The sequence below is a fragment of the Dipodomys ordii genome, unplaced genomic scaffold, assembly GCF_000151885.1.
Source record: "Dipodomys ordii isolate 6190 unplaced genomic scaffold, Dord_2.0 Scaffold49, whole genome shotgun sequence".
Classification (NCBI taxonomy): domain Eukaryota; kingdom Metazoa; phylum Chordata; class Mammalia; order Rodentia; family Heteromyidae; genus Dipodomys; species Dipodomys ordii.
The window spans coordinates 8,583,784-8,610,947 of record NW_012267265.1 but is presented as its reverse complement, the minus strand read 5'-3'; the positions used below and the strand labels follow the sequence as shown (position 1 = coordinate 8,610,947).

The 27,164-nt window shown below is 37.5% G+C and overlaps 1 protein-coding gene across 1 annotated transcript in view; it reads left to right on the top strand.

The window, feature by feature from the left end:
• Positions 1-355: 355 nt before the first annotated feature.
• The window catches only part of Antxr2 (anthrax toxin receptor 2), a 130,469-nt gene continuing 103,660 nt past the window's right edge, over positions 356-27,164 (top strand). Inside the window, exons 1-7 of the mRNA XM_013020236.1 lie at positions 356-1,202; positions 2,173-2,244; positions 4,230-4,301; positions 13,574-13,655; positions 14,354-14,461; positions 14,785-14,853; positions 15,423-15,503. Of these exons, the coding sequence (XP_012875690.1) occupies positions 1,048-1,202; positions 2,173-2,244; positions 4,230-4,301; positions 13,574-13,655; positions 14,354-14,461; positions 14,785-14,853; positions 15,423-15,503 (639 nt within the window). The 5' untranslated portion in view covers positions 356-1,047. The remainder of the gene's footprint in view (positions 1,203-2,172; positions 2,245-4,229; positions 4,302-13,573; positions 13,656-14,353; positions 14,462-14,784; positions 14,854-15,422; positions 15,504-27,164) is intronic.

Sequence of the window (27,164 nt, the reverse complement as noted above, 5' to 3'; positions counted from 1 at the left end):
TGACAGGATGTTCCCTTAATCTCATAAGTAGTGTGATTGTGAGTGGGGGCGGGGTGGGGCAAGGTGTGAGCCAGGCCATCCCTCCCAGGGGATCTCAGGTCCTGAGTCCCCACACCACCGAGGAGACCTGCCTCATTGGAGAAAAAGGGTCAGGCCTGCAGAATAAGTCCTTAGGTTTAGTGCCCAGGGGACATTTGTTTTTCTCAGTTCCTCTCCTTCTTCAGAAATCTGGCCTGCGTTAGTCATCTTCAGCTCGGCACGAACCCACAAGTGTGCGTGTGTGGCCCTGCGGCCTCCAGCTGGGGCCCGCCCTGCCCCGGGAGGAGCGCACACTGACATCGAGACCAGCCCGGGCCCTCGCGCGCCCGCCCTCCCGCCCGGGGCCTTGGCACGGCTGCGGGCGCCCGGGGGCCGCTCAGTCTCCTCCCATCTCGGGGAGCGCCCGGCCACGCCGAGCCCCAGCGCAACAGAAGGAAGAGAAAAAAAAAAAGTTGTGCGGCGCGAGGAAGGACTTGGGCCAGCGCTCGCTCGCTCGCTTGGAAGGAAGCAGCCGGGAAGGGGCTCCACTCCCAAGTTTGTGCCACGGGCCGCTGCGTGCCCGAGGGGTGGCCAGTCCCGCAGCGGCCGGACTTCAATCCTCCGGGAAGCAAGCGGGACCTCCCCCCCTCCCCGATCCCCAACACTGCACCCCGGATCCGGGTGCGCGTCCCTCGCCCGAGGCTGCGCTGGAGGCCGGGAAGGAACTTAATCTGTAAGCTGTGGCCCTGGGGCCTCCATTGTCCGCGGGAACTCTCCAGAATCAGGCGCCTGAGGACCCGATTGCGCTTCCCCCGGGATTCGTCTGGAGTTCCGGCAGCTGCGGCGGCGGCCGAATCTCCTTTGTCCTCCCCAGGACCTTCCTCCTCGTTCCCAGGCTCCGTCCCTGGGCGCCTGCGCCCCCCACTAGGCCCCTGTGGTCAGTCAGTCCCTGGTGACTCCGGTCTCCCGGGTGTCCCTGCGCCGCAGGGGCTGCGATCTGGAGGGGGGTCACCGGCCCCCGCGGGCAGGATGGTGGCCAGCCGGTCCCCAGCGCGCGGCCCCGGGAGCTGGCTGTTGCCCGGACTACTGTGGTTGTTGGCGCTCAGCGATCCCGGGGGGCTGCTGCGAGCCGAGGAGCAGCCTTCCTGCAAGAAAGCCTTTGACCTCTACTTCGTCCTGGACAAGTGAGTGAGGCAGGGAGGGGCGCGGGGGAGAAGCCGGGGGTCTGTGGGTGAAGGCTGCGCTGGATCAGCTGGGGCTGGGGAGACCCAGGAGCCCGGGCATCCTGAGTAGGGATGTTGGAAAACTGCTGTTGTGGCCCTGTTGCTATCAATCTCCCTAACCAGGGCCAGCGGGCTTTCCGATTTGTTGGGGCTGGAGACAGTTTGGGGAGGCGGGGGGGAGGGGTTGGGGTGAGGACGGTTCTGCAGAGTTGCTTAGCGTTTGCTACTCTTGGGGACTCTTGAGAAATGTGACCATCTGTGGTAGCATATACATATATATATATATATATATACACACACACACACATATATATATACACACACACATATATATTCACACACACACATAAATAATTTTACTAGAGACTCACGCGAGACTTTTCCTTGACCTCTCGAGTTCTTTCCCCACTAGCACACATGCTATAAAGTTTGCCTCGTTTTATCCAGATCACAGTGCTTTGACTGGAGCCAGGAAAAGCCTTAATATAGTCAATGTGGCTGTATTTCCTGCCAAAGAAAGCTTTTGTACTTGACTGTGAAAAGCCGCGTGTATTACTCTTTCCCAAACAGCTACATCCAAACAGGCTGACATCCTTGACTGGCTAGCGCCCAAGTTTCAGCACAGGGTATCTATTTTCCTGCAGGAGGTAGGAAAAGTAGTGAAGACATGAAGAACTTATCACATTGTTCAGTCCCATGCTTCTCCTCTTCTTCTTCTATTTCTTCTTCTTCTTCTTCTTCTTCTTCTTCTTCTTCTTCTTCTTCTTCTTCTTCTTCTTCTTCTTCTTCTTCTTCTTCTTCTTCTTCTTCTTCCTCTTCTTCCTCTTCTTCTTCTTCTTTTTCTTCCTCCTCCTCCTCCTCCTCCTCCCCCCTTCTCCTCTTCTTCTTCCTTCTTCTTTCCTCTTGTAATCAGCGCAATTTCATTTTTCAGGTCTGGGAGTGTGGCAAATAACTGGATTGAAATTTACAATTTTGTCCAGCAACTTACGGAGAGATTTGTAAGGTAATTTTTTTCCACTACTTTACTTTTCTTGGCAGGAGAAGGAAAGGAGACCAAAGGATAGAGTTTCCCCTGTCATAAAACCTTTTGCAGAAAGGTTTCTTCCTTTGCACAAAATGCTCATTTTTACAAAACTGTCTCAAGGTGGTTATTATCACACACTTGTCATTAGGACCGCCCTTCAGGCAGCCCTTTGGGGGCTCACTTCATCTGGCTCACAGAAACTTGGCTCACACTCTAGAGAAACATCTTCAAATAATATTCCAAATGTCTTTTCCTTTTCCAGTTTTCATCTGTTTTGAATTTGTTATGCTTTCTCGTAATTTATCACATTAAAAATAAATCTTATGCTAATAGTATCCATAACATATATATGTATATGTTTCTTTTCCACACAATTCTTAGCATTGTAGACATCCTTATTTAAAAGAAAAGGAAGTGTTGCAAAACTTCAAATGAACATGTGTTAATAACCCACTACCAGAAAAAGCACTTGTGTGTGTTTTTAAAGCAATGGCTTGTGTTTACACAACGTGTGGGTGTGTGGCTGGTTTAAAATTTAACTGTTCTATGTATGCAATAAACTTCACTAGGAAAGCCTGCAATCTTCTATAAAAAGCATTACTGCTAGGAAATCCAGCTTACTCTCTCATTTAAGAGGTAACTAGGAATTAGTGGCATCTCCAATTTAAAAATAATCCAAGGACTCTCAGCTTTTGGGGCTTTTTTTTCTTTCCCTCCCCTTTCCTTTTTATTTTAAAGAAAAAAAATAATGAGCAAGTACAAGTTTATCAAGATAATGGAAAGGACATGAATAGGAGCTGTACCATTAAATATTGCTTCTTTCAGTCTTGTTAGCCCAAATGTTTTCTGTAAAACAGGCTTGGATGATCAAAACATTTTGAAAGTCATGTTGCAAGTAACTTCAAACAATCTGTAGAGGCCTAGGCAATCCTTGCTTTCAGTTATTGGCAGCAGTGAAGTAATCCCTATAAAAATGTATGCCTGTCCATGTTCAATCATCAGTCCCCTGCTTAAAAAGGCAAGTATAACACTCTCATTTCTGTGCAGGGTCTTAGGTAAAGCTGTCTTGGAAAGAAAAATAAACAAGACCCTTTATCCTGAAATGTCAAAGCAAAACAGTTGTTTATAAATCTTCTGAATGTGCAGAATGTTGTGTAGCATTGCTCAAAAGCAATGGATCATTCCAACACAACATTTGAAGAAAAATGAAACTCTTATTCATTGGTCTGGTTTGCCAATTGAAATTTGATAATACACTGTTCCCTGGCTCATGTCCAGCTGCTTAGTTCCTAGTTAACTACCACGAAGGGTGATGACAGAAGAGAAGGATGTGTAAACCTTTGAGATAATGCTGACCTGCAGTTTGTAGGTTTTAGTTTCAGAGCTTTGGCTTCAGATCTTAGCAAATTTTGCATAGAGTTTCCTATCAACAGTTTCCTGTATCTTCCTGGGAAGGTACAGCTGACTGGGCATCATTCCTGGTAATAAGAGGTTTGAGGTAGAAAAATCGAAAAGGCCTTGTCACAAACCATCTTGTTAGTTTCTTTATTTTTTTTTCCCCCTGGCACTCAAGTATTCTTACTTCAGTATAAAATTTTATGGACTTTTACAGTACTTGTGGTTGCAAAATCTAACTGGTGGCTCTCCATCCTTAAGTATGATAGTCACTAGAATGTGTCCAGGACAAGGGAAGAAGTATGTTCTAAATATATCTCTTCAGTTGCTCTCTTTTAAAATATAAATCCTGATGGTTTATGGAGGAGTATTTGAGAGCTGAGAGTCATTTTGACTAAACCAACGTCAACATATAGAGGATAATAAACAGAGTTTATCTACTTAGCTCCATTTCAAAGAAGCCTAGAGTCTTCGGTGCAACCAGTTTTAAAGATTTGCTAGCCACCCTTTTGTATTGTATCAATATTTCTTTAGAACATGTTTTAACTGCCTCTTTTCTTGTTTTGCAGCCCTGAAATGAGATTATCTTTCATTGTGTTTTCTTCTCAAGCAACCATTATTTTGCCATTAACTGGAGACAGGTTAGTGCATTATCATTTCACTGCAGGCTTTTAGGAGAGATGAATCCTAAAGCATGATTGATATTCCCATGTGCTAACTCACTCCTCTGGGTGGAATCAGGAGAAAGCGCAGACAATTTGGATCTCTGAACTAATAGAAGAGGGAGGAGATAGGAGAAATATAAAAGAACAGATCATCCAAAAGTCATTATCATTTATAGTGGTTGTGGAAGGTAGAGTAAAGCCCGGATCTCTGTCTTGGTTGTATAATCACCATTTCCTAACTTTCTCTGTAACTGTAAAGAGATCTTCATTTTTCTTATCCAGATGTGATATATTAGTTCACAAGGCATCTGAACGGATGACTGGGAGGTGAAAGATAAGAGAGTTCTACTTAGATAATGTAATAGGTCCAGCAGACTTCCTGGATTTCAGTCTTCCTCTGAGATTTACTGATGTTGAATATATTCAACTTTATAAAGAAACACACACATACACACATATCTATATCTGTTGTATGCATTCATTCTATCTCTTCTTTCACCAATAAATTTCTATATATATATTTACAATTCTATACATTATATGCAACAATTTCTGTATCATTTGATCATAACATGATGTTACAAGTAGTCACTGACATGGTAAAGAATGTCTACATGGAATCAGTTTTGCTTATTGAAGTATGAATTACATAATTGGAAGTCCTCCTTTCTCCCAGCAGTGCTGGGGTTTGGATGTTTGCTACAAAGTTGTTTTGTAATGTGAGCCACTCCTGCAGCATTTTTGTTTTAATTATTATTTTTTGCTGGTCTGTATTGTAATCCTTCATAGTAGGCATAACAGGCCTGAATCTTGTGCTCAGCCTTTTTATTGATTGAGATTTGTGGAGGTGGGGGGGGAGTGTCTCACATATTTTTACCTGGGATGGCCTGTAGCATCAATCTCTGAATCCCAACCTCTTAAAGTAACTAGGATTATAGGCATAAGCCACAGGGCTGAGTGTCTTTGTTTTGATATCTACTTAATCTAGCACAAAGTTTACAAGATCTTGTTTGATGCATTCTTTTTGAATGCATGGGACTAACTTTATTTTGGAATCAAAGTTCTCCAATCTGTAGTTTTAAACAAGGGAGGCCAGAATACTTTGTTTTGCATGCTATGTAAATTTCTGATAACTTTTGTGTGAATACAAGTCTCTGGTTAAAATCAATTTAAAAATTGATGGATGCTTCCTGACCTTGTCAAGAAAGCATGAAAGTAAAAGGGTTTCAAGGATAGAATTAATTGATATTGCACTAACTGGATGTGAAAGGCTGCGCATACAAGCATCCAATGTTTTCACTGTTTTCCTTGTCTTGGAGATAAAGATCTCTCTATAAATGGTGGCTCCAGTTTAGCATTTCAGTCTTCCCTTTGGCATGCCACTTTCTTAATTTCTTGAGGGCATGTGGTTCTAATCATTGCTTAGACCAACATTAGTTCCTTGTAGCCATGTACAACAATCTTCCCTGCTTAGTGAAAAAAAATTTTTGCCTTTATAAAGAGAAGGATTTTCCATTACCCAGCTTAATTTCCAAACAGCCAGGTTTGGATCCAGAGAAGCAAGTAAAAAAGAACAATTTTTAACACTTACCGCATGCATATAGATAGAAAAGCACTTAGCACAATGCCAGACACAAAGACTCAGTAATTGACAGCTACATACATTGTGCCAGGTTCTCTGCTAGGCATTTGGCATATGCTTCTCCAGTATGCTGAAGATGAAGTGTAGTCGCTGGTCGCCCAGATGCTTAGACATGCATGGAAGGAGTTTACATCTTCTGTCTATGATAGAGATCCTTTCATTACCAGTGATGGAATACAGTCAGAGAAACAGCTAAAATGGGTGTGACAAGAGGTTTCTTTCTCAACAGACCGTATAATGTTGAACTTAATACTGGACCAAGTCTATCTGAGTTAAAATTCTTTCTTCCAGTTTACTAATCAAATGGTTAAGGATAACCTCTTTGTGGTGATGTTGGTGATGATAATGATGATGGAAAAGGCTATCTTATGCAGCTGATACAAGAATTGAAACTGTGGGAGAATGTAACACAGAGTCCAATTAATAAAAAGTATTGAAGACATAAAAGCTTTACTACTGTTACTATTATGTTAGTATTTTAATATGGCAATATTTTAGTCACTAGGGAAGAATTATACTTAAAGAGAATATTAGCCTGCTTACATGGATTTATAATATTCCAGGATGTGTGTAAATATTATTATTTGCAACCTTTTCTGGCTCTAGTTAGAAATACTTCTTTTAATGGATATCACTAATTGAGATATGTTAAATTGGTTTGGGGGTAGCAGAAATTACATTGAGAAATTCTGAGTGAGAGTTCTGGTATTTCCCTTTAATGATTTGGAGGTCAATCATCTACTCAGTGTGTCAGTCTTTTTGTCTGTGAAATACGGATATAAAATCTGTTATGTATTCTTAGAAAGTTATGAAGATAAAAACAAAATAAGCCAGGTGCCAGTGACTCAAGCAGGCTAAACAAATCCTCAAGATTCTTAACTCTAGTTAACCAGCAAGATGCAGAAACTGGAGGCCTGGCTCAAGTCATAGAGCACCAAGTGTTATCCAAGAGAAAGCCTGAGGTTTGGAGCTCAAGCCCCAGTAGTGGCAAACACACAAAATAAAAAGCCAAAAGATGATGTATGTAAATATATTTTGCATGAAAAATGAGTAGTCTTCAATAAGCATGCCATTTTATTTCTACATTGTTCTTTCACTAATGTTACTAAGTCAGTAATTTCTAAAATTCCATGGTCTCTATATTGGGCTTTGGGATTACTTTTCTTCTATTACAGAACCTTAAACGTGTAAATTAATTTGCATATTTAGATACATGAGCACTGAAAAAATGTCCCTACAACTCTTCTGGGACTTTGCTTCAAAGCCTAGAAATTAGAATCCTGCCTACATATAAACTTTTTTAATGTCTCATTTAGCTGTAGAATCTGGAAAGCAGTAGTAAGCAAAGGAAAAGTATGAGTTTCACAATTTCAGTTCTGTTCTTCATGATCTTCATTACCTTTGTAAATATGAGAAGTAGCTCTTTCATGTTTCTTAGGATGTTGCTAAAGGTTTTCTGTAGAGAATGAGGCAAATCCAAAAGGTAGTGACAGCAGTGCCATATCTTCTGTTAAAAATTTCATAAGGTGTTAATGTCATGTAAATGCAGAAATAAGATGATACCTATGGTAGGAACATTTTCAGTTATATATTTTTATATGATTATTATTTTAAAATACTCTTTTTATATGTTTTTATTGTAAAAATACTGTGCAGGGGTTACAGTTACATGAGTAAGGTAATGAGTACATTTCCTATGGAGCATTGTTACCTCCTCCTTTGTTTTCCCCCCACTATCCCTTCCCTCCTCACCTCCCCAAACTCTTCCCCCCACCCTGATGTTGTAAAGTTTGTTTTCAACATAGTGTCTTGTACATCTCATTGTTATAATGGGTCAACCTGTATCCTTATTTAAGCATTTTGTTATTTCCCTTCCCCTCCCCAAATTAGAAAAATGTATATACAAGATGCAGGGTACCAGAATCAAATACAGTGACATCAGGGGTTATACCATGGGGGAAGAACATACAAGAGAAGCAAAACACAAAAAAAATCACATTCTGTTAATGGTGTAGTTTTGATTTAGTAGAAAATGTTTATCCAACAGTTATTATATGCCAGGCAGTAGGCAATGTGCAAAATCGCAAGCCTCAGTTAGTCCTCCTGACAATTTTGTACAACTGTACAAAAGAGGAAAAAGAAGCTAATAAAAATATGTAACTTGTCTAAAGAGACGCAGCTAGGAAGTACCAAGAAGTGTTAGCGGGAATGACCCTTTAAAGCTTAAAGCAGATCCTGCCACCCTTACACTTAAAACACAAAGTCTTAGCACAGAAAGCAAATGCCTCCTAATGGTCTCAAAGATCCAGTCCCCTTCGATAGCTCTCTTATAGTCTAAACCAATCTTCCTTTGTTAGGAACATGTCAAGCTTGTTTCCCAATTAGAATATTTGGTCTTTCTGTACTCTGGGTCTTCTTAGTCTGACTTATTAACCCTATGTCATCTGTCTTTATAGATGTACCCCATGACAGAGACTTGTGCTTTCTACATTTCTCAGTCCTACTCTTCTATGTCAATGATGTGTATTTCTGACTTAATTTAAATATATGTATTGGCCCCCAGTTGACAAAGTTATAATTGTTTGATCTGAACACACAATTCAGTTACTTAAGAAAAAAGCAGATCTTAGACAAAATTTGTAGGGAATTATAGAGAAGTCATTTAATAAAATTTGGACAATATATACATTTTTATTATTTGAAATAGTTTATTCTAATTCTTTAAAAATGAGTTAAAATTTACCTATGGGAAAGTAGTAGTTTTCCATAAATAATTGATAACATAAATTGGTGCATCTAGTTTTGGGGGGAAATTAGTCTACATGAAAGTCTAGAAAATTTTTATACAATAACTCTGTTTTTCAAGACAGCATATTATTGAAATACTACAGTGAGGTATGTATATATACAATGCCATATACTTTAAGTCATCTATAGACTGTTCATGATATCTAATGCCATTAATAGTAGGTAATAGTTGCTAGGAAATAATTACATGAAAAATTTATGTATGTGCTTAGTAGAGATTAATTAAAACCATTTTGATCTATGGTTGGTTGAATCTACCTGTGCATAAAAGGGCCTGCTTTAATTCTTCTCCAGGACTTTCTCACAAGATTTTTAATTTAATTTTTCCTTTGTTTAATTTAAAAATTTTAATTCCTCTTTAATTTTTCCTTTATTTCTCCCAGTTTGGTCTTTACATTAAAAAACATTGCCCTTCAATTTGCTTTGGAAGCTCTGGTTAGAATCAGGAGGAACTACAGACTAGATGAACAAAATCAAGAAACGAGTGACCACTATCAGCAATGATGTCAGTAGTTCCTCTACTTAGTATTTGTTATGCCCCATTCTTTTTTTTTTTTGCCAGTCTTGGGGCTTGAACTCAGGGCCTGGGCACTGTCTCTGAGCTTCTTTTGCTTAAGGCTAGTACTCTACCACTTAAGTCACAGTGTCACTTCTGACTTACTCTGTTCATGTAGTACTGAGGAATCCAACTCAGGGCTTCATGCATTCTAAGCAAGCACTCTACTGCTAAGCCACATTCCCAGCCACCCCCATTAATTCTCACAATGGTCCCATGGGTAAGATGTCTGTATATCTATTTTATAGATGAGAAACAAGTTAGGACTTGGAATTAACCCATATTTTCTCTACCAGCCTATGATCACCTTAATCTATATTATCACAGAAAATGTGTCCACAGTTTGAGGTTATTCTGTTCATTTCAAACCTCTTAAATAGACTAATGGCAACATAGGTGAGGGAAAGAGCTCTCCAACAAATGAGAAGGTTTAAAAATTAGGTTAGATCAGAAGTTCTTCATCCTGACTGGATACCTAGAACACTGTGGAATCATTCCTTATCTTCCCTTTTCTATTTACTTCTCAGCAGAGAAATTTGTATTTGTGAGACACTAAAAACTGAAAGTTCATAGATTAAAAATACTAGTTGTTACATATGGCGCTCTCTCTCTCTCTCTCTCTCTCTCTCTCTCTCTCAAAACTTTTCTCTCTCCTTTATTTCGGCCTCCCTCTTCCAGTTGACTATAGAGTTTCTTTCCCTGATCCTCAATTTCAAAGCCAGAAGTTTAATCAACCATTTTATTTGTTTAAATCATTCCTCTTTCCAAAACATATTTCAGGCTGCATAGAACATAATAACGTACTAGACAATTGAAAAGTAATAAATGTTAAGATCTTGGAGAAGAGAATGAAGCAGATTGATAACTATAGGAGCTTAAGAGAATTTGGTGAATAAGTAAGACATTTACTGTACGCTTCCTGATAGTCAGGCACAAAGAAGTTGCATAGTTGTAAATAACAGAAAGGGGGAAGTGTATAGCAGCTACTGAGGGGTGACAAAGAAACTTCTGCTGTCATTCTTTACAGGGGACTTTGCGTGACAGCTGTATCCTTGGCAACATCATCACAACAAATACTGAAGTGGTTTCAGTATTACTGTGCCTTAGAGAGCTAAACCCAGGGAAGCTCTTTTAAACTGATGGTAGCTTTGAGCTTACCTTTATAATATAACCACTTCTCATCCTCTCTCCCACTCTTCCTTTCTCCTCTTTAATTCCCTGCTTACTTCCCTTTCAAGCTCTTCCCTTCCCTTCTCTTCCTTTCTTTTTGTCTCTTCTTTTCATCCATTCCTGGGACTTGAACTCAAAGCCTGGGAGCTGTCCCTGAGCTTCTCTGTGCTCAAGGAGTCTGCACTACCACTTGAGACACAGTATCACTTCTGGCCTTTTCCAAGTAGTTTATTGGAAAGAGTCTCACAGACTTTCCTGCCCAGGCTGGCTTTGAATTGTGATCTTCACATCTCAGCCTCCTGAGTAGCTAGGATTACAGACATGAGCCACCGGTGCCCTGCTTCCTTTCCAGTTTTTTTTAAGATCACAATGTCTATGAATGAGTTCTCTGTTCACCCTCCTGTATAATTTTACTTTTTCTCATTTAATGATTTACTGGTTTAGAAATTTAGAAATTGTTATTATTACTACTATTATTTTAATGAAGTCCTTTGATATCTGCTTTGTCTTGTTTTGACTTCCGGTTTCCCTAAACTGATTAAGAAGAAGCTGATGGGCTGGGTACTTACCCAGGAAAAACCCCATAGTAGGACTAGGTGTGTTAATGTTGTGAGCTACAGGCTAGGATCAGTTTATTGCTATGGCAAGGCAGGGTGGTTTAGGATATCGTAGTGGCAGGCTTGTGTATGGATAGCAAACCGTGGCATGCTCAGTCTCCTCCATTCCAAGTCTTGTTCTTCTGTTGTCTGGTCCTTGATGTAGTGGTGAGCTGATCTGAATGGAATGGGAAGGCTATTTTTACTGTGAAGAATCTGTTTGTGCAAATTCACATTTCAGTCGTCTTGTTCCTTTTCCTTTTGGCAGCAAACATTAATGCTTGAGGACACACTGCCACTCATTTCTGGGAAGCACCAAATATTTGGTTTTTATCTGCATTCAGTCATAATCAGTTTCGAGTTGTTTCCATAGACATCAAACATAAATATTTACATAAAACAAGCTTATAAATTATGTAATACACTCCATCATCTGCGGAATTATGAAATTTTCTGTTAGATTGAAAGTTTTATTGAGCATTTACTTTGCAAAAGGCATGTAATAAGTGCATAGCAGGGGACTACATCATAAATGAAAGACACTGGTAGCCCGTTGCAAACTTCCAATTGAGTTGAGAAGTAAAAATGTGAAATCAAATTTAATTAATGAAATTAGTTAAATTATTTTAAAGTAGAGTGTTTTTAAGAGACAAATTGTTCATCACAATAGAAGTGGAATATGGTAGTGAATCGAGAGCTGGAAGCAGTTGAGTATAGGAAAATATTCGAAATCTAGCATTTAAAAAAGACTCCGTTTTCTACATCTCCAGATTTCCCAACATTGTTTGTTGAAGAAACTATTTTTTCTCCAATGTAGGATTTTGGTGTGTTTGTTAAAAAATCAGATGGCTATACCTGAGCTTATTTGTGGATTTGTTTTTGTTTAACTCCATCATTCCCCATCACTTTTTATGCCAGTACTAAGGTGTTTTTGTTTCTGTAGTATAATTTGAAGCCACACATTGTGATGCCTCCAGAATTACTCCTTTGCACAGGATTGCTTTGGCTATTCAAGGCCTTTGTGCACCAAATGAATTTTAGGGAATATTTCTCCTTTTTCTGGTGAGAATGACACTGAAATGTTGAAGGGGATCACATTAAATGGTTTTCATGAGTATTGATTTTGCTGATCCAAGAACATGCAGAACATTCCATCTTCTATACTCTCAGGGCTTCAAAAATCTCCTTTTTGCTCATAGTTGCCTTTCACCAGTTGAGGGGCTCTACCATTCAGGTCAGGCCTCCAGTTCTGGATTTTTGCTAGTCCACTGGAAATGTATCTGTTGAATTTATCTGCCTGATCTGGCTTTAAACAGTGATCCACACATCTCACTCTTCTGAGTTGCCGGGATTATAGATGTGAGCCACCAGGACTCAGGCACATTCATATTTTTATTCAAAGAATTAGAATTCTGTTTACCATTTCATGAATTTTACATTTGTGAACTGGACACATGGCTCAGTGGCTGTGTGCCAGTCTAGCACAAAGCCTTGAGTTCAGACCTCAGAACTGCCAAAAACATTATATTTTTACATCTCAAAAGACTTTCTTTGCTTTTCTTGAAAACCAAGACTTCCAAAAATAGTATCTCAAAGCCATCTCTTTGTGATATTATTTCTCTTAAAATACTTGTAGAATTTTTTAAAGGGATTTTAAATCTATGTTTGAAAACAGAAAATTGTCTTCTTTTACTCATCCGTACAAAACAGGTCTTCATAATACTGCAGTCATACCTCATTTAAATGGAAAATGAATTAGTCATGATAAAAGATATTCTTTGCTCTCTTATCCTTTTTTTGTTCATATAGCTTCTGTCAAGAATCCATCCATCCATCTAGCTATCAGTCCATTTATTCATTTATTCAGAAAATATGTATTAAGTACTTACAGTGTTTTAGAGAATGTACTGGTATTTGAATATGTAAGAGATACCTTAAAGGTGTATAAATCATGCATAAGACTTTTTTTGTTTTGTGAAACTAGAGAAGTGTTAATTTTCTTATGTGAGAGTCCAGTAATGTGACTTAGAAAACTGATAGTCACATGAAATACTTTCTTGGTGAAGCTGAGCTACATAAATACTTGTAGTTTTGTTTTATTCCTTAGCATTTAGTAAAATAGATACGATTGAAGCTGTCTGTGCTCAAGACATTATTTTGTACTTTTACTTTTTCATGCTAGAAATATAGAAATTATTTAGGCCTGTCTAAATTCCCAGATACTCATGAGGTCGAGACAGAAGGATTGTCAACCTAGGCCAGCCTATACTTTGTGAAAAACAAACAAAAGTATAACACAAAAATTATTAAATACTTATTAAAATTGAAGAGTATGAACAATTCTTTGTCCTCAAAATCTACCCTTTTTTTTGTCACAGAAGATTTTGTTGAAATACTGTCATGTTATTTGAGAAGTATTTATTGTAGTCTTTGCTCAATTCTTTTTAAAGTTAATATTGTGACTCATTATTTTCAGAGGCAAAATCAGTAAAGGTTTGGAGGATCTCAAGAATGTTAGCCCTGTAGGGGAGACATATATCCATGAAGGACTAAAGCTAGTAAGTTAATTTGCATGTGTAAGTATGGGAGAAAGTATTTTCTTATTCTGTAATAAAATGTAATTCTCTAGAAAAGCTTATAAACCCCTTTGCATATTTATTTTTTACAAGATAACCAATATGTAGGTATTTATTAATATATTATATTAATATATTTTATTCAAGCTGTTATGTAGAAACTTAAATGAACAGGAAAATATCGCATAGTAACCAAAATTATTTTAAAATATTACAAAAATGGTTATGTACATATATGTAAATATGGGGACGGACAAACAAACATACATGAAAGGCCAAAAAAGAATGAAATATACTTTTTCTCGAGTGTTTGTCAATCTTACACATTTATCTTTAAATGTTCTAAATGCTTTCAGTTATTCTGGAGATGATGTTATAAAATCATTTCCACTTACTGTAGACCTTCCTTAGAAACATTTTCATTTTCATCTCTAAAGGAAGTTTCCTCTTTGGTATTATTCAGATCATAGTTAATGCTCTGTACATTTGAACCCAGTAGTATATACCATATATATGAAAATACACATATTTCAAGTAAAAGAGTTAACACAAAATATCCTCTTTGAAAAGCTAGCCAGTAATGTTTTTATTTTGTCAGTCTTATAAATTCAGCTTGATGGAGCATGGTGGTTAAAAGTTAAAATGGAATTGTGAATTGGATAATTATTCTTCATTTTCAGGCGAATGAACAAATTCGGAAAGCAGGAGGCTTAAAGACCTCCAGTATCATAATTGCTCTGACAGATGGGAAGTTGGACGGTCTGGTGCCATCATATGCAGAGAAAGAGGTGAGTTCCGAATTGAACATCTTTCCAGCCCACTGGTGAACTTCCTGCCTCTGCCAGTAAGACTTGATATTTGAATAATTGTCTCACCTTCTCTTCTCTCCTCCCCTACTCACCCCCTTCCCTTCCTCCTCTTCTATCCTCTTTTCTCCACCTCCTCCACTCTCCTCCCCCTCGTCTCCTCCTCCCTCTCCCTCTTCGCTCCCCTTCCTCTTCCCCTTCCTCTCCCCTTCCCTCTCTCTTCCCTTTCCTCTCCCCTTCCATTCTCCCTCTCCCTCTCTCCTCCTTTTTCCCTCCCCTCCCTCCTTCCCTCCTCCTCTCTGTAGGCAAAGACTTCCAGATCACTTGGTGCTAATGTTTATTGTGTTGGCGTCCTTGATTTCGAACAAGCTCAGGTGAGTAACAAAAGATCTTCTAAACTTTAAATAGTGTGATTGCATGAAGAATATTTAAATTATTTTTACCCATTATAGCAATTTAGTGTAATGATTTTCTATAGAATGGTTTGACTCTCCTTTAGTGTCTCTTTAATATTTCCTTTAATGGTTTGAGTTCTCTCTTTAATGTATCTTTTTTGATAGCTTTTCCTGTTTTCCTCACAAAGGCATTTTACATTTAAATTTATATTTTATGTTTGCAGTTTTCTTTTCGTGAGGCTTAGATTCTTGTCTTGTGCCAGTGGTAGACTGAGTTTTGTGCTATGTAGTAATTGGAACTTGAGTCCAATGCAAGGGGGTTGTGGCTGGCCTAAGTGCATGTAATGGCGATGCATTTAGAATAACACCAATTTCAGCACTTTCAGTCCTCCACCTTAAACACTGGCTACACTAGTGAATTACTCCTGTGGAATAACTTTTCATATAAACATAATAAAAATTTAGTTTTACATAGGAGCTCAGATGTAAGTTTATAAAGTATTTTTGTCTCAGTCTTCCCTTCACTAAACTTTCACCTTTCTCTAAAGTTGGAAAGAATTGCCGATTCCAAGGATCAAGTTTTTCCTGTCAAAGGTGGATTTCAAGCTCTTAAAGGAATAATCAATTCTGTGAGTATGTTTGGGGGGAAGGGGGTAGGAGAGGAGGATAACTGTACATACATCTCCCATTGTAACTTGGACTTAACCAGCTGTTATAGGTGGCCATCAATCAGCCAGAAGAGAGGGGGCGGGGGAGGTTTGTCTGCTATTGCAAACACAGTGTGAGATCAGGATATTGCTACTAATTTTTGCACCCTTGGCTCTGCCATCCTCTGCTTGTGATTTCTAGTTTAAGATATCCATAAACTGTCTCAGACACTTCCAACCCTTTGAATATGGAGTTCACTATTTTGATATCTTGAGACTTTCTCTAGGCTTTCTAGGAGAAATATGAAATAAAAATTTGGATTGGAATGTGTGATCACTGGCTCCTTTAACTCTGGTAGATCTCATTCAGGCAACTTGACCTACTGGTGGAATGTTTGACTGCAGTAGTTGTTCATTCCATTTAGATGATTAATAGTTTCCCTGGAACTCATCGTAGATCTGTTTGGGATTCAGCGGAGCTGTTTCTGGTGATCATTAGACTCTGGCTTTCCTGAGTGGGGCCTGGGGAAGGCGTGATGAATGCCAAGCAAGGCTCCTGGTTTTCACCGCTGAGGTTTATGTTTCGTTTTACTGCCTTTGCTAGAAGTACGTACTAGGAACAGTTGCTATTAAGTATTTATGATACTTTGGAAAACACTGTCCTAAAGTGGAAGTGGATAATATATGTTCTCTAACAAAACTGTTTCCCTTAATCTTTAGATATTTATAAAAGGAAAACAACATCTTACACCTTACATTTTCCTAACTTTGGCTCTATTGTTTAGAATTGACTCTTTAAGGATCATATTTGATAGAAACCCAGAGTGAGATTTATTGATTTTTGTTTTTAGTATCATGTGGCTTTTTAAAAAAAAAGTTAATGGAGCTTTTTAGAGAAAATACATAATTTGGTTCAATCTCATTTCAGTACATGTAGGGGTCAAACCAATGTAAATGCAAAATGGAACAGAGATTCAGTTATTTGGGGGAGTTCATATTTATTATTACATCATTTTTAAGGAAAAAATTAAAGTGTAAAAAGTAGCAAAAATTTTATAGTTGTGTCTAGTTTAAATATCTGTATAATTTAAGGTTTAAATATGGGTAAAAGGTCAGGCAATGCAAAAAGAAGGAAAATTCGACTAATATGACTCCCCCAATAAATAGATCATTAGGACATATAAACTATTTAAAATTATTAATTTTTCTATATAAAAGTTTAGTTCAGACTTCTCCAGATGACAGATTAGCTTTACAATATCCTATTATAATGGATTATTTTAAAAATGTTCCACGCCAAGAAATTAGTAGTTGACCACCAAAGGAAATAAAGTTGACATTTGGTTATATTTATATATTTTCTTGTTAAATTTCATGGTTCTATTTGTAGTGAGAAACTAGGATGTCGTTTCTAAGTACAATATAGTCCTTCAGGACTGAAGTTCTTGCTGGAGCATAAATTGTGCTGAAATAAGAAAGATGTATAATATTTTAGCCAACAGTTGCCAAGTGGTCTCTTGAGTTTTGTCCACAGGGGGGATGATGGGTACAATTCCTATGTTAACATATAGCAAAGTTCAAATTACTTAGTCACAAAAGGTGGACTTTGTCATTCTCAGGAGTAAGCTAGCTTCTTGGGAAACCTTAGCAATGTCTAGCAGAGGCAGCATTAAGAAAAGGAGCCTTTATGACCAATAATGGCTGAGAAATTTTCAGTATGGTAATAATACCTTGGGATTTTGGCATGCTTTATAGAAATTTGAAGCAATTTATTTCTACATACCTCTTCAAGAACAGAAATTACTCAACTCCTAGTGATAAACAAAACCTCAAAATTTGAGTTCTGCTTCAAACTTGAGTTGTTACATAGTTTTGTCTTACTCAAAAATATAATTTTAATGTTTAAAGCAAATCCTCACAATCTGAGGAAAAATACAAGGCATTTATTCTTAATGACTTGCCAAACTAGTATACTATGAATGTTTTACATAAAGCTAATAAGCAAGTGGAAGAAATCAGTGAACTTAAGTTTTTCAGAATTTGTCTCTATGAAGGCAAAATATTTGCTAAATTGATGGGCAGTTTCTTTTCTTGTTAGAGGCTATTTAAGTACTTCTAGCTTCTTTATTGTCAGAACATTAACTTCTTTGAGAAAAATTAACAGAATTTTTTTTTTATCTTAAACACGTTTGTGTGTGTGTGTGTGTGTGTGTGTGTGTGTGTGTGCATTGTTTTGGCCCTATATGTTTTTCCTCTTACTGTGTAAGATATCAAATATTATTAAGTTGCTACTGGCTATGAATCAAGTTTTTAATCACAAAAGGTAGAGGTTTTAGTTTTGAAGACCTTTTTCATTATATTAAAAAAAAGAAGAAATACGATAGTAGTTATTTTTTTATAACTAAAAATTCAAGAGACTGACAAAGAACTCTTTTTTCTGAGCATCTGATGTTAACAATTCAGTGCATTTTCACAAGTTTATTCAATTAGGGAACAACTTAAGCATTCTATTTTAATATTTTATAAAATCTATTATTTCAACAGTTCTAGATTTCTACCCAGGAAAACATGTATGTAATATTCTTTGGTGTCATTTCAAAACCCAATTAGTATATATGAAAATGCAAAATTTATTGTTTATTTCAAGTAAACAGTGGTAGAATGCATTTCTTTTTCTGCCTTCTTTCCTCAATTATATAATTTTCAAACACTCATTTACTGAGCATACTATCCTTAAGGCCTTTGTGTTAGGATTGGAAAAAACGAACACAAACTTAAATATCAAATTTGCAACTATAATCCCTAGTTAGTTAGGAGGCTGAGATATTTGAATTCTAAGCCATAGCCTGCAGACAAAACCATGAGACTTTTTTTTTCCTTTTTTTCTTTTTTTGCTGGTCTGGGGGCTTGAATTGAGGTCTGGGCTCTGACACTGACTTTCTCTTTACTTAAGGTAAATGCTCTACCACTTGAGCCACAGTGCTACTTCTGCCTTTTTCAGAGTAGCATATTAGATCTAAGAGTCTCTCAGACTTTCCTGCCCAGGCTAGCTTTGAACCGTGCGTGATCCTGAGTTTTCAGCCTCCTGAATACACAGGATTATAGGCGTGAGCCACTGGTGCTCAGCTTACCATGAGACTCTTATCTCCAATTAACCAGTAATAAGAACCAGAAGTTGAGTTGTGGCTCTTGTAGTAGAACCTCATCCATAAGGAAAAAAGAAAAAAACAAAACAACCAACAAGGGAATGTGTAATGCCCCTAGTTCACGCACCGGTATTGGCACACATATATCCACACACAATTACTTGCAAATTTTACTGCATATCATAAGGATTCAGAGGAGGGAAATGTTACTGAGTTACACTATGGATTAAAAAAAAGAATCTTACATTGCAATTGTTGTTAAATGCTATAATATAAAACAATAATATAAAATATGAAATGCTATAATATAAAATGACATGAAAATAGAATATGCTCAGTGATGTGATTATGGAAAGCTTTTTATTGTGGGGTTTGGACTGGCCCCTAAAAATTGGAACACAGTCTGAGCTGAGTAGGATGAGGGATAAATGTTGGCATGTGGTCTGTTGAATTATTCTGAAGATCATTGCATACCTGGATGGGAACTGACAATTCAGTTCACAAATAATCAAGGAAAGATTAATATCAATTTGAAGCCAGAGATTTCTATGATGGTCATACAGGTTTAGGAAGGGCTCTCTTATATGAATGTATTGATTGGTTGTAAGTTGGAGAGGCGAGGCAAACACTTCTTTATGATGTTCTCAAGGAACATGGTAAGAAGAAAATGTAGTGGAGATAATACAAGGTTGGGAAAAGGGAAGTCCCAGTACCAATTCCAGCTCTGCCACTTACTGCCTAGCCATGTGGTTTGGCTGTTATCCATAATACAATCTCTCAGTGTTTAAAAATTCTCTTCAAATGGCAATGATGAGTTATGCTTCATTTGATTATTGCCTTATGAAATAATGATTAAGAGTAATCTAGGTCAGAGGGATTGGACTTTGAAACATTTGGTAGGAAGCTAAGAACAGGAAGCTAGGGCCCTGTAAGAGGAAGGTATCGATCTTTCTGAAGGGCAGTCTTTGTGGGTAGATATCTCAGCAATAGCTATATGTCAAGGTTTTCAGTATGAAAGGATGAGATGCTAGTATGTAATAGAATCAAATTCACCCACTGGGTCCTAAGAGGACATTTTATTTGGCATAACTTCACAGTCTTAAGTGTTTGACTGGGCACTAGTGCTCAGGCCAAGGGATCAGGACCCAGCCAACAAAGGGGGAATGAGACTCAGTATTCCCATGATAGGAATGATTTAAAATGTCAGGTCAGCATATTCAGAAAAAAGCCATGATATCTCTGGTGGAGAGGAAGTAGCCTGCAATATTAATCAGATATTCATTGAAGAAACTCAGCTGTTACAGGGAAATAATATTCCTATGAGCTGTAGTTCCTTAGGGTTTAGTTTAGGTACAGGGATTCTATGTCTTTCAAAATAAAACTAGCCCAAAGATCTAACTAGGGAAGCCTCTAACTCTTTGCTTTGAATGGATTTATGTCAGGTCAATCTCCAGATATAAAATCTTTATCTCCTGATTTGTTGGCCTCTGAGTGACATGGCAAATATTTGCTAATACATACAACTTGTGATAATTTCTTTTTCTTTTTTCTTTTCTCTTCTTCCTCTTCCTTCTTTTCCCCCTCCTCCTCCTCCTCCTTTTCTTCTTTCTCCTCCTCTTCTTTCTTCTTCTTCCCCTCATCTTACTTCTCCTCTTCTTCCTCTTCCCCTCTTCCTCCTCTTCCTCCTCCTCCTCCTCCTCCTCCTTCTTTTCTTTATTTCTTCTTCCTTCTTCCTTCTTTTTGTTGTGCCAGTCCTGGGGCTTGAACACAGAGCCTGGGCACTGTCCTTGAGCTTTTGTGCCCAAGGTTAGTTTTCTACCATTGAAGCCATAACTCCACTTAAAACATTTTAGGTGTTTAACTGAAGAAGAGAATCTCAGAGTTTTTCTGCTCAGGCTAGCTTTGAACTGTTATCCTCAGATCTGAGCCTCAGAGTAGCTCGGATTATAGGCATGAGCCACTGGCTCCTGGTGATTTTGATGATATATGTGATAGCAGTGGAATTAGATACAAAATAATAAGTTTAAGAAGCATTAAAAATTAGTAGAATCTGGGAAATCACTAGATAACAGGGATTAAAAGGACAGAGGAGTCAAAAGTTACTTTGATATTTTATTCCTAAATATGTAAATCACTAGCAGCAGTTACAGTAAAATCTGCTTTTACAGTGAGGCCAGTATTACTGAGTAGACAGTATTATGGAGTAGAACTGAAAGAAACTGGTGGACAAGAAACTAGAGTCAAATTGAGCTTTAGAAAAAATTCCAGTGGGGAACATTCTTTAAGGGAACTAAAGATTCAGTGAAATGTTAAAACTGGAAAATTTCAGATTTGTCCATGTGCATCCATTTATTCTTTTACCCCTATTTGGCCACAGATACAAGTATGCAATTCATATATTTTTTTCAAGTTACAATTGTAAACAAACAACAACTCTTTTATTTGGGAAGGGGGAGGAGAGATGATTGCAGTATTTATATTTGAAAATGAAACTTTATTTGAACTACTAAAAATCAGACTGACACGTGAGTACCTTGTGGCTCTAGCTGAGGGTTGCGCAATTCAGTGCTGTGGAAGCAAACATTAAAAATAAAACAAAGCCACAGAGAGGTGAATCATGTGGAAAGAACAGAAATTCAGTGTGTCCTTTTGTGACTACTCCTCTTTTCCCAGTTCAGAATTACTTCCTGAGTTTTATATTTAAATAAGAGTACCTCAGACAGTATTAAGTAAAAAAGAAACAAACCATTTGTGAAGATAACGTTATAACTATACCCTGGTCTCAAAGAATTAAAAAAAAAATTACATCTGATGGCAGGCCTTACCAGATTTTATCAGTTGCTAATTGGAAAGTATAGGAGTATAAATAGGAAGGGGATTATCTCTTGTAGGACATTTAAATAACACTGTATTAGATGTTTTCTAAAAGGAAAATATGTAATATATTTCAAGAAGTAACTTGGAAATAAATGCTTCATTTGACATTTGGAGCTAAGTCATTTTACTCAGTAATGTCTATTGTTTTGTTGGGAAAGTATCCAAGAAAGGTGTCAGAAAGTATATTCAAATGGACTGTGAAGACACTGCAAACTCATTTTTTCTCCAGGCAGGTGATTTTCATAAGAGAGAGAACATAATAAATATTCTGATAAGATTTTAGCTTAAGTGATGTTTGCAGGCTGTGCTTTGAATCTTGACTGCTTGCTTGTGGAAAACTCTGTAAAATCAGACTTTGATGAAAAGCTTAACGTCTAAGCAGTTATAACAACATATTCATGGAGAGAAAAGAAATAAAAATGTTGAAGGTCAACTCACGATTGGAAATAAGTTTTCAAGGCTCCTATTAATAAAGGACTGGCTTTGATGTAAAGATGTTATAAATTAGATTGTTTGTGAGTTCTGCTCATCTAATGATCCTTCACACTGAATGAGATGAGGCAGCTCATCATGACAGCAATGCTATGAAAATCATGTCCATGTTCACCCAACTCCTGGGTTTAATTTGCCTATTGTCTAATATAGCGTGTTAAGTAACATCTAAAATATGTTGCCCCAGCTAGCCACAATCCACCATTGCATAATTTATATGGATGAATAAATAAAGGCCATCATGTTCTTGAAAATATTTTTGTAGTATAGTTGATGGAGTATTTGAGCACCAAAAGTTAGCTTTTGCCTCCAAATAATTAAGTAATTCTATCATATGAAGATTCTTTTGATCACAAATGTCAAGAGCTGAGTTAAGAATTTAAGGGGGAATGTAAATACGCTGATGTCATTAGTATAAAAATAAATAATATCATTAGTACAAGAAAAAAAACTCACTCCAGGTGTGGTGCCTCAATGATGTAATCCAGTTCAATGGAGAGGCTGAGATTGGGAGGAGGGTGAATTGAAGCCAGCTGTGGCAAAAAGTTCTCCCAGCTATGCATTGCAACATTGAGAAGAAAATAATATTCGGGACAGCTGGATCCAGGGGAATCAACTGTGTTCTTAGGATCTTCCTGCTTAGTAAATCTTGCCAATATTTCATTTGCTTAATTAGTTTATATTTGGAGGAATGGCAGAGAATGGGAATTGTAAATGGTGTCAGGAATATATGGTTTCCTGCCAGCAAGTTTATTGGTATAATAACATCACTTGAGTCTTTTGCGTCCCGAATAAGAGCTCAGTTAGTTCATATGTTCCTTTGTGTGTATGTGTGGTACTGGGAATTGAATGCAGTTGGCTAGGCAGGTATGACACTACTTGAGCCACACCTTCAGCCAACTTTGCTCTTTTGGCATGGGATACCCTGGACCAGAATCCTCCTATTTATGCTTCTTGCCCTTGCTAGGATGATAGGCGTGTACCATCACAGTCAGTTTTTTTCTGTTGAGATGGTATCTCAATACCCTTGCCTAGAACCTTAATCTTCCTGACCTCAGCCCTTGGAGAGCTGAGATAACAGGCTTATGTTACTATGCCCAGCTATTGCTTGAGATAGAGGTGGGTGGGGGCAGTATCTTGTGAACTTTTTGTTGTTGTTGTTCTAGCAAGCCTCAATCCACCGTCCTCCCAAATCTCAGCCTCTCAAGCTACTAGGATTACATAAATGAACCACTACATTCAGCTCTGGGTACTCATTGTTGTACTAATGATGTCAGTATTATTTAGATCAGTTTGGCTAATATGCCTTCTGTGCCCCTACGATAAGGGTAGGGGTCAAGACAGAGAGGGAACAGACGGTATTGTGATCGATAGTCTCAGTGGGACTATGTAGAGTGGGGAACCGAGTCTCTAATAGAAAGAAGGCATTGTTCACAGAAGAGAAAGGATGCAAAAGTGCTCTGGTTAGGAAAAAGCGTAGCTAGTAAAGTCTTCTGTAATAGCCAAACACTTTGAACATTTTTTTCACATCGAGTCTAATCAGTTATCTTCTCAATTTCACGAAACTAAAAGATAAAAGTGAGTTTTGCTTTCAGTTGCTTATCACTCACTTTTTCTTTTTACAAACTTCTACTCACGGTCCAGTATTTTATTTGTATTTGTATGAAAATGTTACATAACATTATTCTTTCCTTATTTATACTTTATCGAATTGCAATTATAGGTTAAGGAAATCAAATCTATTTTGAGTAAATACTTTCGGTTTTGTGAGAAAATAAAACTAACGGCAGGCAAAGGTAAATGGCACATTTTTATTGATGACATCAACCTTCTGGGTTACAAATGGAATGTCCTACAAAGGCTTTACCAGTTCTTTGTTTTGATGGTCATGGGGCTTGAACTCTGCGCCTGGGAGCTGTCCCTCAGCTCTTCAGCTCAAGGCAAGCACTCTACACTTAAGCCTTAGTGCCACTTCCAGTTTTTTGGTGGTTTACTGGAGATAAGAGTCTCAAAGACTTTCCTGCCCAGCCTGGCTTTAAACTGTGATCCTCAGATCTCAGCCTCCTTAGTAGCTAGGATTACAGGCATGAGCCACTGGCACCTGGCATTACCTGTTCTTAATAGTAGGTTTAATGAATGAAAGGATAAGGAAAAATAGAAAGAGAATAAAAGTATTTCAAATTTATGATCAAAGATACAATTTAGTGTACATAATAATGGGAACATATATTATTTCTCATTTTTACCCCAAGTGCAGTGATTTCTACTTTCTTTCAGAAGCATTTAATGAGGACTGACTAGGTTTAAGGTACTTTTCCTTGTGCTAGGTTATAAAGATGGACATAGGCTTTAGTATGGGCTTTAGTCTTTTCAAAACTTGTAACTTTTTTTTTGGCAGTCCTAGGGCTTGAACTCAGGGCCTGGGTACTGTCCCTGAGCTTCTTTTGCTCAAGGCTACCACTCTATCACTTTAGCCACAGTGCCACTTCCAGCTTTTTCTGCTTATGTGATACTAAAGAACTGAACCAGGACTTCATGCATGCTAGGCCAGCACTCTACCACTAAGCCATATTCCCAGCCCCCACAACTTATAACTTTTGACACGTATGTTTATAAAATTGATAGAATAATGGAGAAAATGTGTTTTTTTAATTATCATTGCATAGGGAAACATTTTGTCTGTATGCCTTTATGAATAATCCTATGGAACAATATGTAGGCAGAATGCTTGGAAGAATTATTTCATGTTCCCATTGATAAAAAGCAGTATGGGCAATTCTGGGTATTAGGGCATAACATTTGCATCAGAGTGAGAAATATGCTGACACACAATTTTGTTTAGGTTCTGAAACAAATTGTACTTTCACTATTACTTTTTATTATAGTTTTAAGGCTTTTTCTGGAAAGCCTATTGATCCATCAAGGGAGCACTAAATGATTATTATGAACCCAAAGAAAAAACAAAAATTAGGATGCAGATGAATGTTTGTTTCAAATCATAATTTGTTTTCTGAGTTGAAGTGAAAAAAGGAATACCTGCTAATATGATTTGCTATAACATTGCGATTGTGAAATATAAAGAAACCTATGTTATGTTGCTTGCTTGCTTGCTTCCTTCCTTCCTTCAATTGGAATTATGTAATTATGTATGTGTTGTGCTGTCAGTTGGGAAGAATAAGAAAATGATTCTAACTTACAATGCTTCTCTAGATTTCTTAGGATAAGCTTGTTTAGGATTTTGTCGTTAATGAGATCCTACTTAACTTATGAAGGAAGGAAGTATCTGTGTTTACAAAGAGTCAGAGTGTTGCATGCTGTTGAGCAACTGACATTTTTGAAGCTCTAAGCATTCGGAAAAGTTGGGTTCAACCAAAACACGTGATTACAAGTAACAGTTATTTTGAATTAAAGTATTATCTCTCAGAGAAAAAAATTACTTGCTTGGGATGTTTGGCAGCCACAGAGAAAATACAAATCACATATCTGAATTTTGAAAGGAAAACAATTAAAATATGGGAGAGGCTTTTTCAATGGTTGCAGCTATGCACATGGATGGCAAGTAATGAAAAGTTACCATTTGTTGGTACGTTTAAAACCAGTATTGCTTATTTATCTTTCCTTATAAACTTGAATCTTTTATATTTGGGGCATGTTTTTGTAGTGTTTATAGCCGTTCATTGACTCAATAGAACAAGATGCATAATATTAGACTTCGCTTTACCTTACCGATGTTTTCAGACATGCTTCCTTCTGTTACCTTAGAGAGATGGTACTAGCTTGTCTGTAATTATCCTTTGTTGTCAGTGTTGTGTATACATATACTCCAAATCAGTTAGATGAGAATTTCAATTTTTAATAGAGTTATACAAATGTTGGAGAAGTTTGAATAGTATATGTGAATTGAAATATGGGGAAAGAATCTATTTTTACTTCAATGACATACCTAAATTTATTCTATGTTAAATTTTCATCTTGAGTATATCCATCACTTTTCTCTTAGTAAATTGCATTTTATCCTAAAAATACCAGAATGAAAAAGCCATATCTATTTCTATATTAATCAGGCTGTGATAAGGTTTTTACATCTTGAATGTCCTATATTTGCTATTATAACATGTGCCAGTTATGGAAAATCATTCAGGGATTTATATCATCTTAATCACAATATGGCTCTAAAGCTTACAACCTCTAAGAAAGAAATCAAGTCAAGGTTTTTACAAAGCTCAGGCCTTCTCATGCTGTCCAGTTATTGCTGCTATGTACAGTTCCTTGACAACACCATCACTTTATCTAGTTATTATTCAGTAATTATAACGAGTTGATTGTAACCCAATAGACAAGCAAGATAAAAAACTCTTTGTAACCAATGAAATTGTTGGAACAATTGGGCTTCTGATTTAGACAATGCCCCACGAACTTTGCCAATTCTAGTTCCAGGATGCGTGTCAGCACGTGTTTTCTAGTGTAGCAATTTGGCCTGTTGAAATTCTACAACTTGACATTACACTAGATGTCAACTCAATCCACACTAATTTGGAACATGCTTAGAGTATCCAGAGTGAAACACCATTCTGATACTTCATGCAAGTTGGGCTGCAGAGAATGGACAGCAGTGGGATCTACTTTCATCTCTTGCCAAACATCTGTATCTCAAAGAGGCCAACAGACAGCAAAGTCCCAGCTGGCAATGAAGGCTGCATCTGGCATCACTGTTAACCAAACCAAACCTGGAGGAGAGACATAAACAGCCTTGTCTTTCTCTTCCTCTCCCCTCTTGCCAGAGAAATCCCATGAAATTAGTGTTTTCAATTTTACCAAACTGTGGAGAGATTTCTGAATTGTAAAAGTACAGCATACAGTTTCATACAACCAGTTAGAAGCAACAGAAAATAAACAATTAAAATTTCTCAGCATTGAGCATATTTAGTTCCTTAGCAATATTATCTTAGAAAAGAGGAATACTTAGATTTTGAGTTTAGGTTGTTAATACCTGACAGGAATTTTTTCCATACAATTTTTTTTTCCAGTTTTTTTTTATTGTAAAGATACTATACAGAGGGTTACAGTTACATGAGTGAGGTAATGAGTACACTTCCTCTTGAACATTGTTAGCCCCTCCATTGTTTTC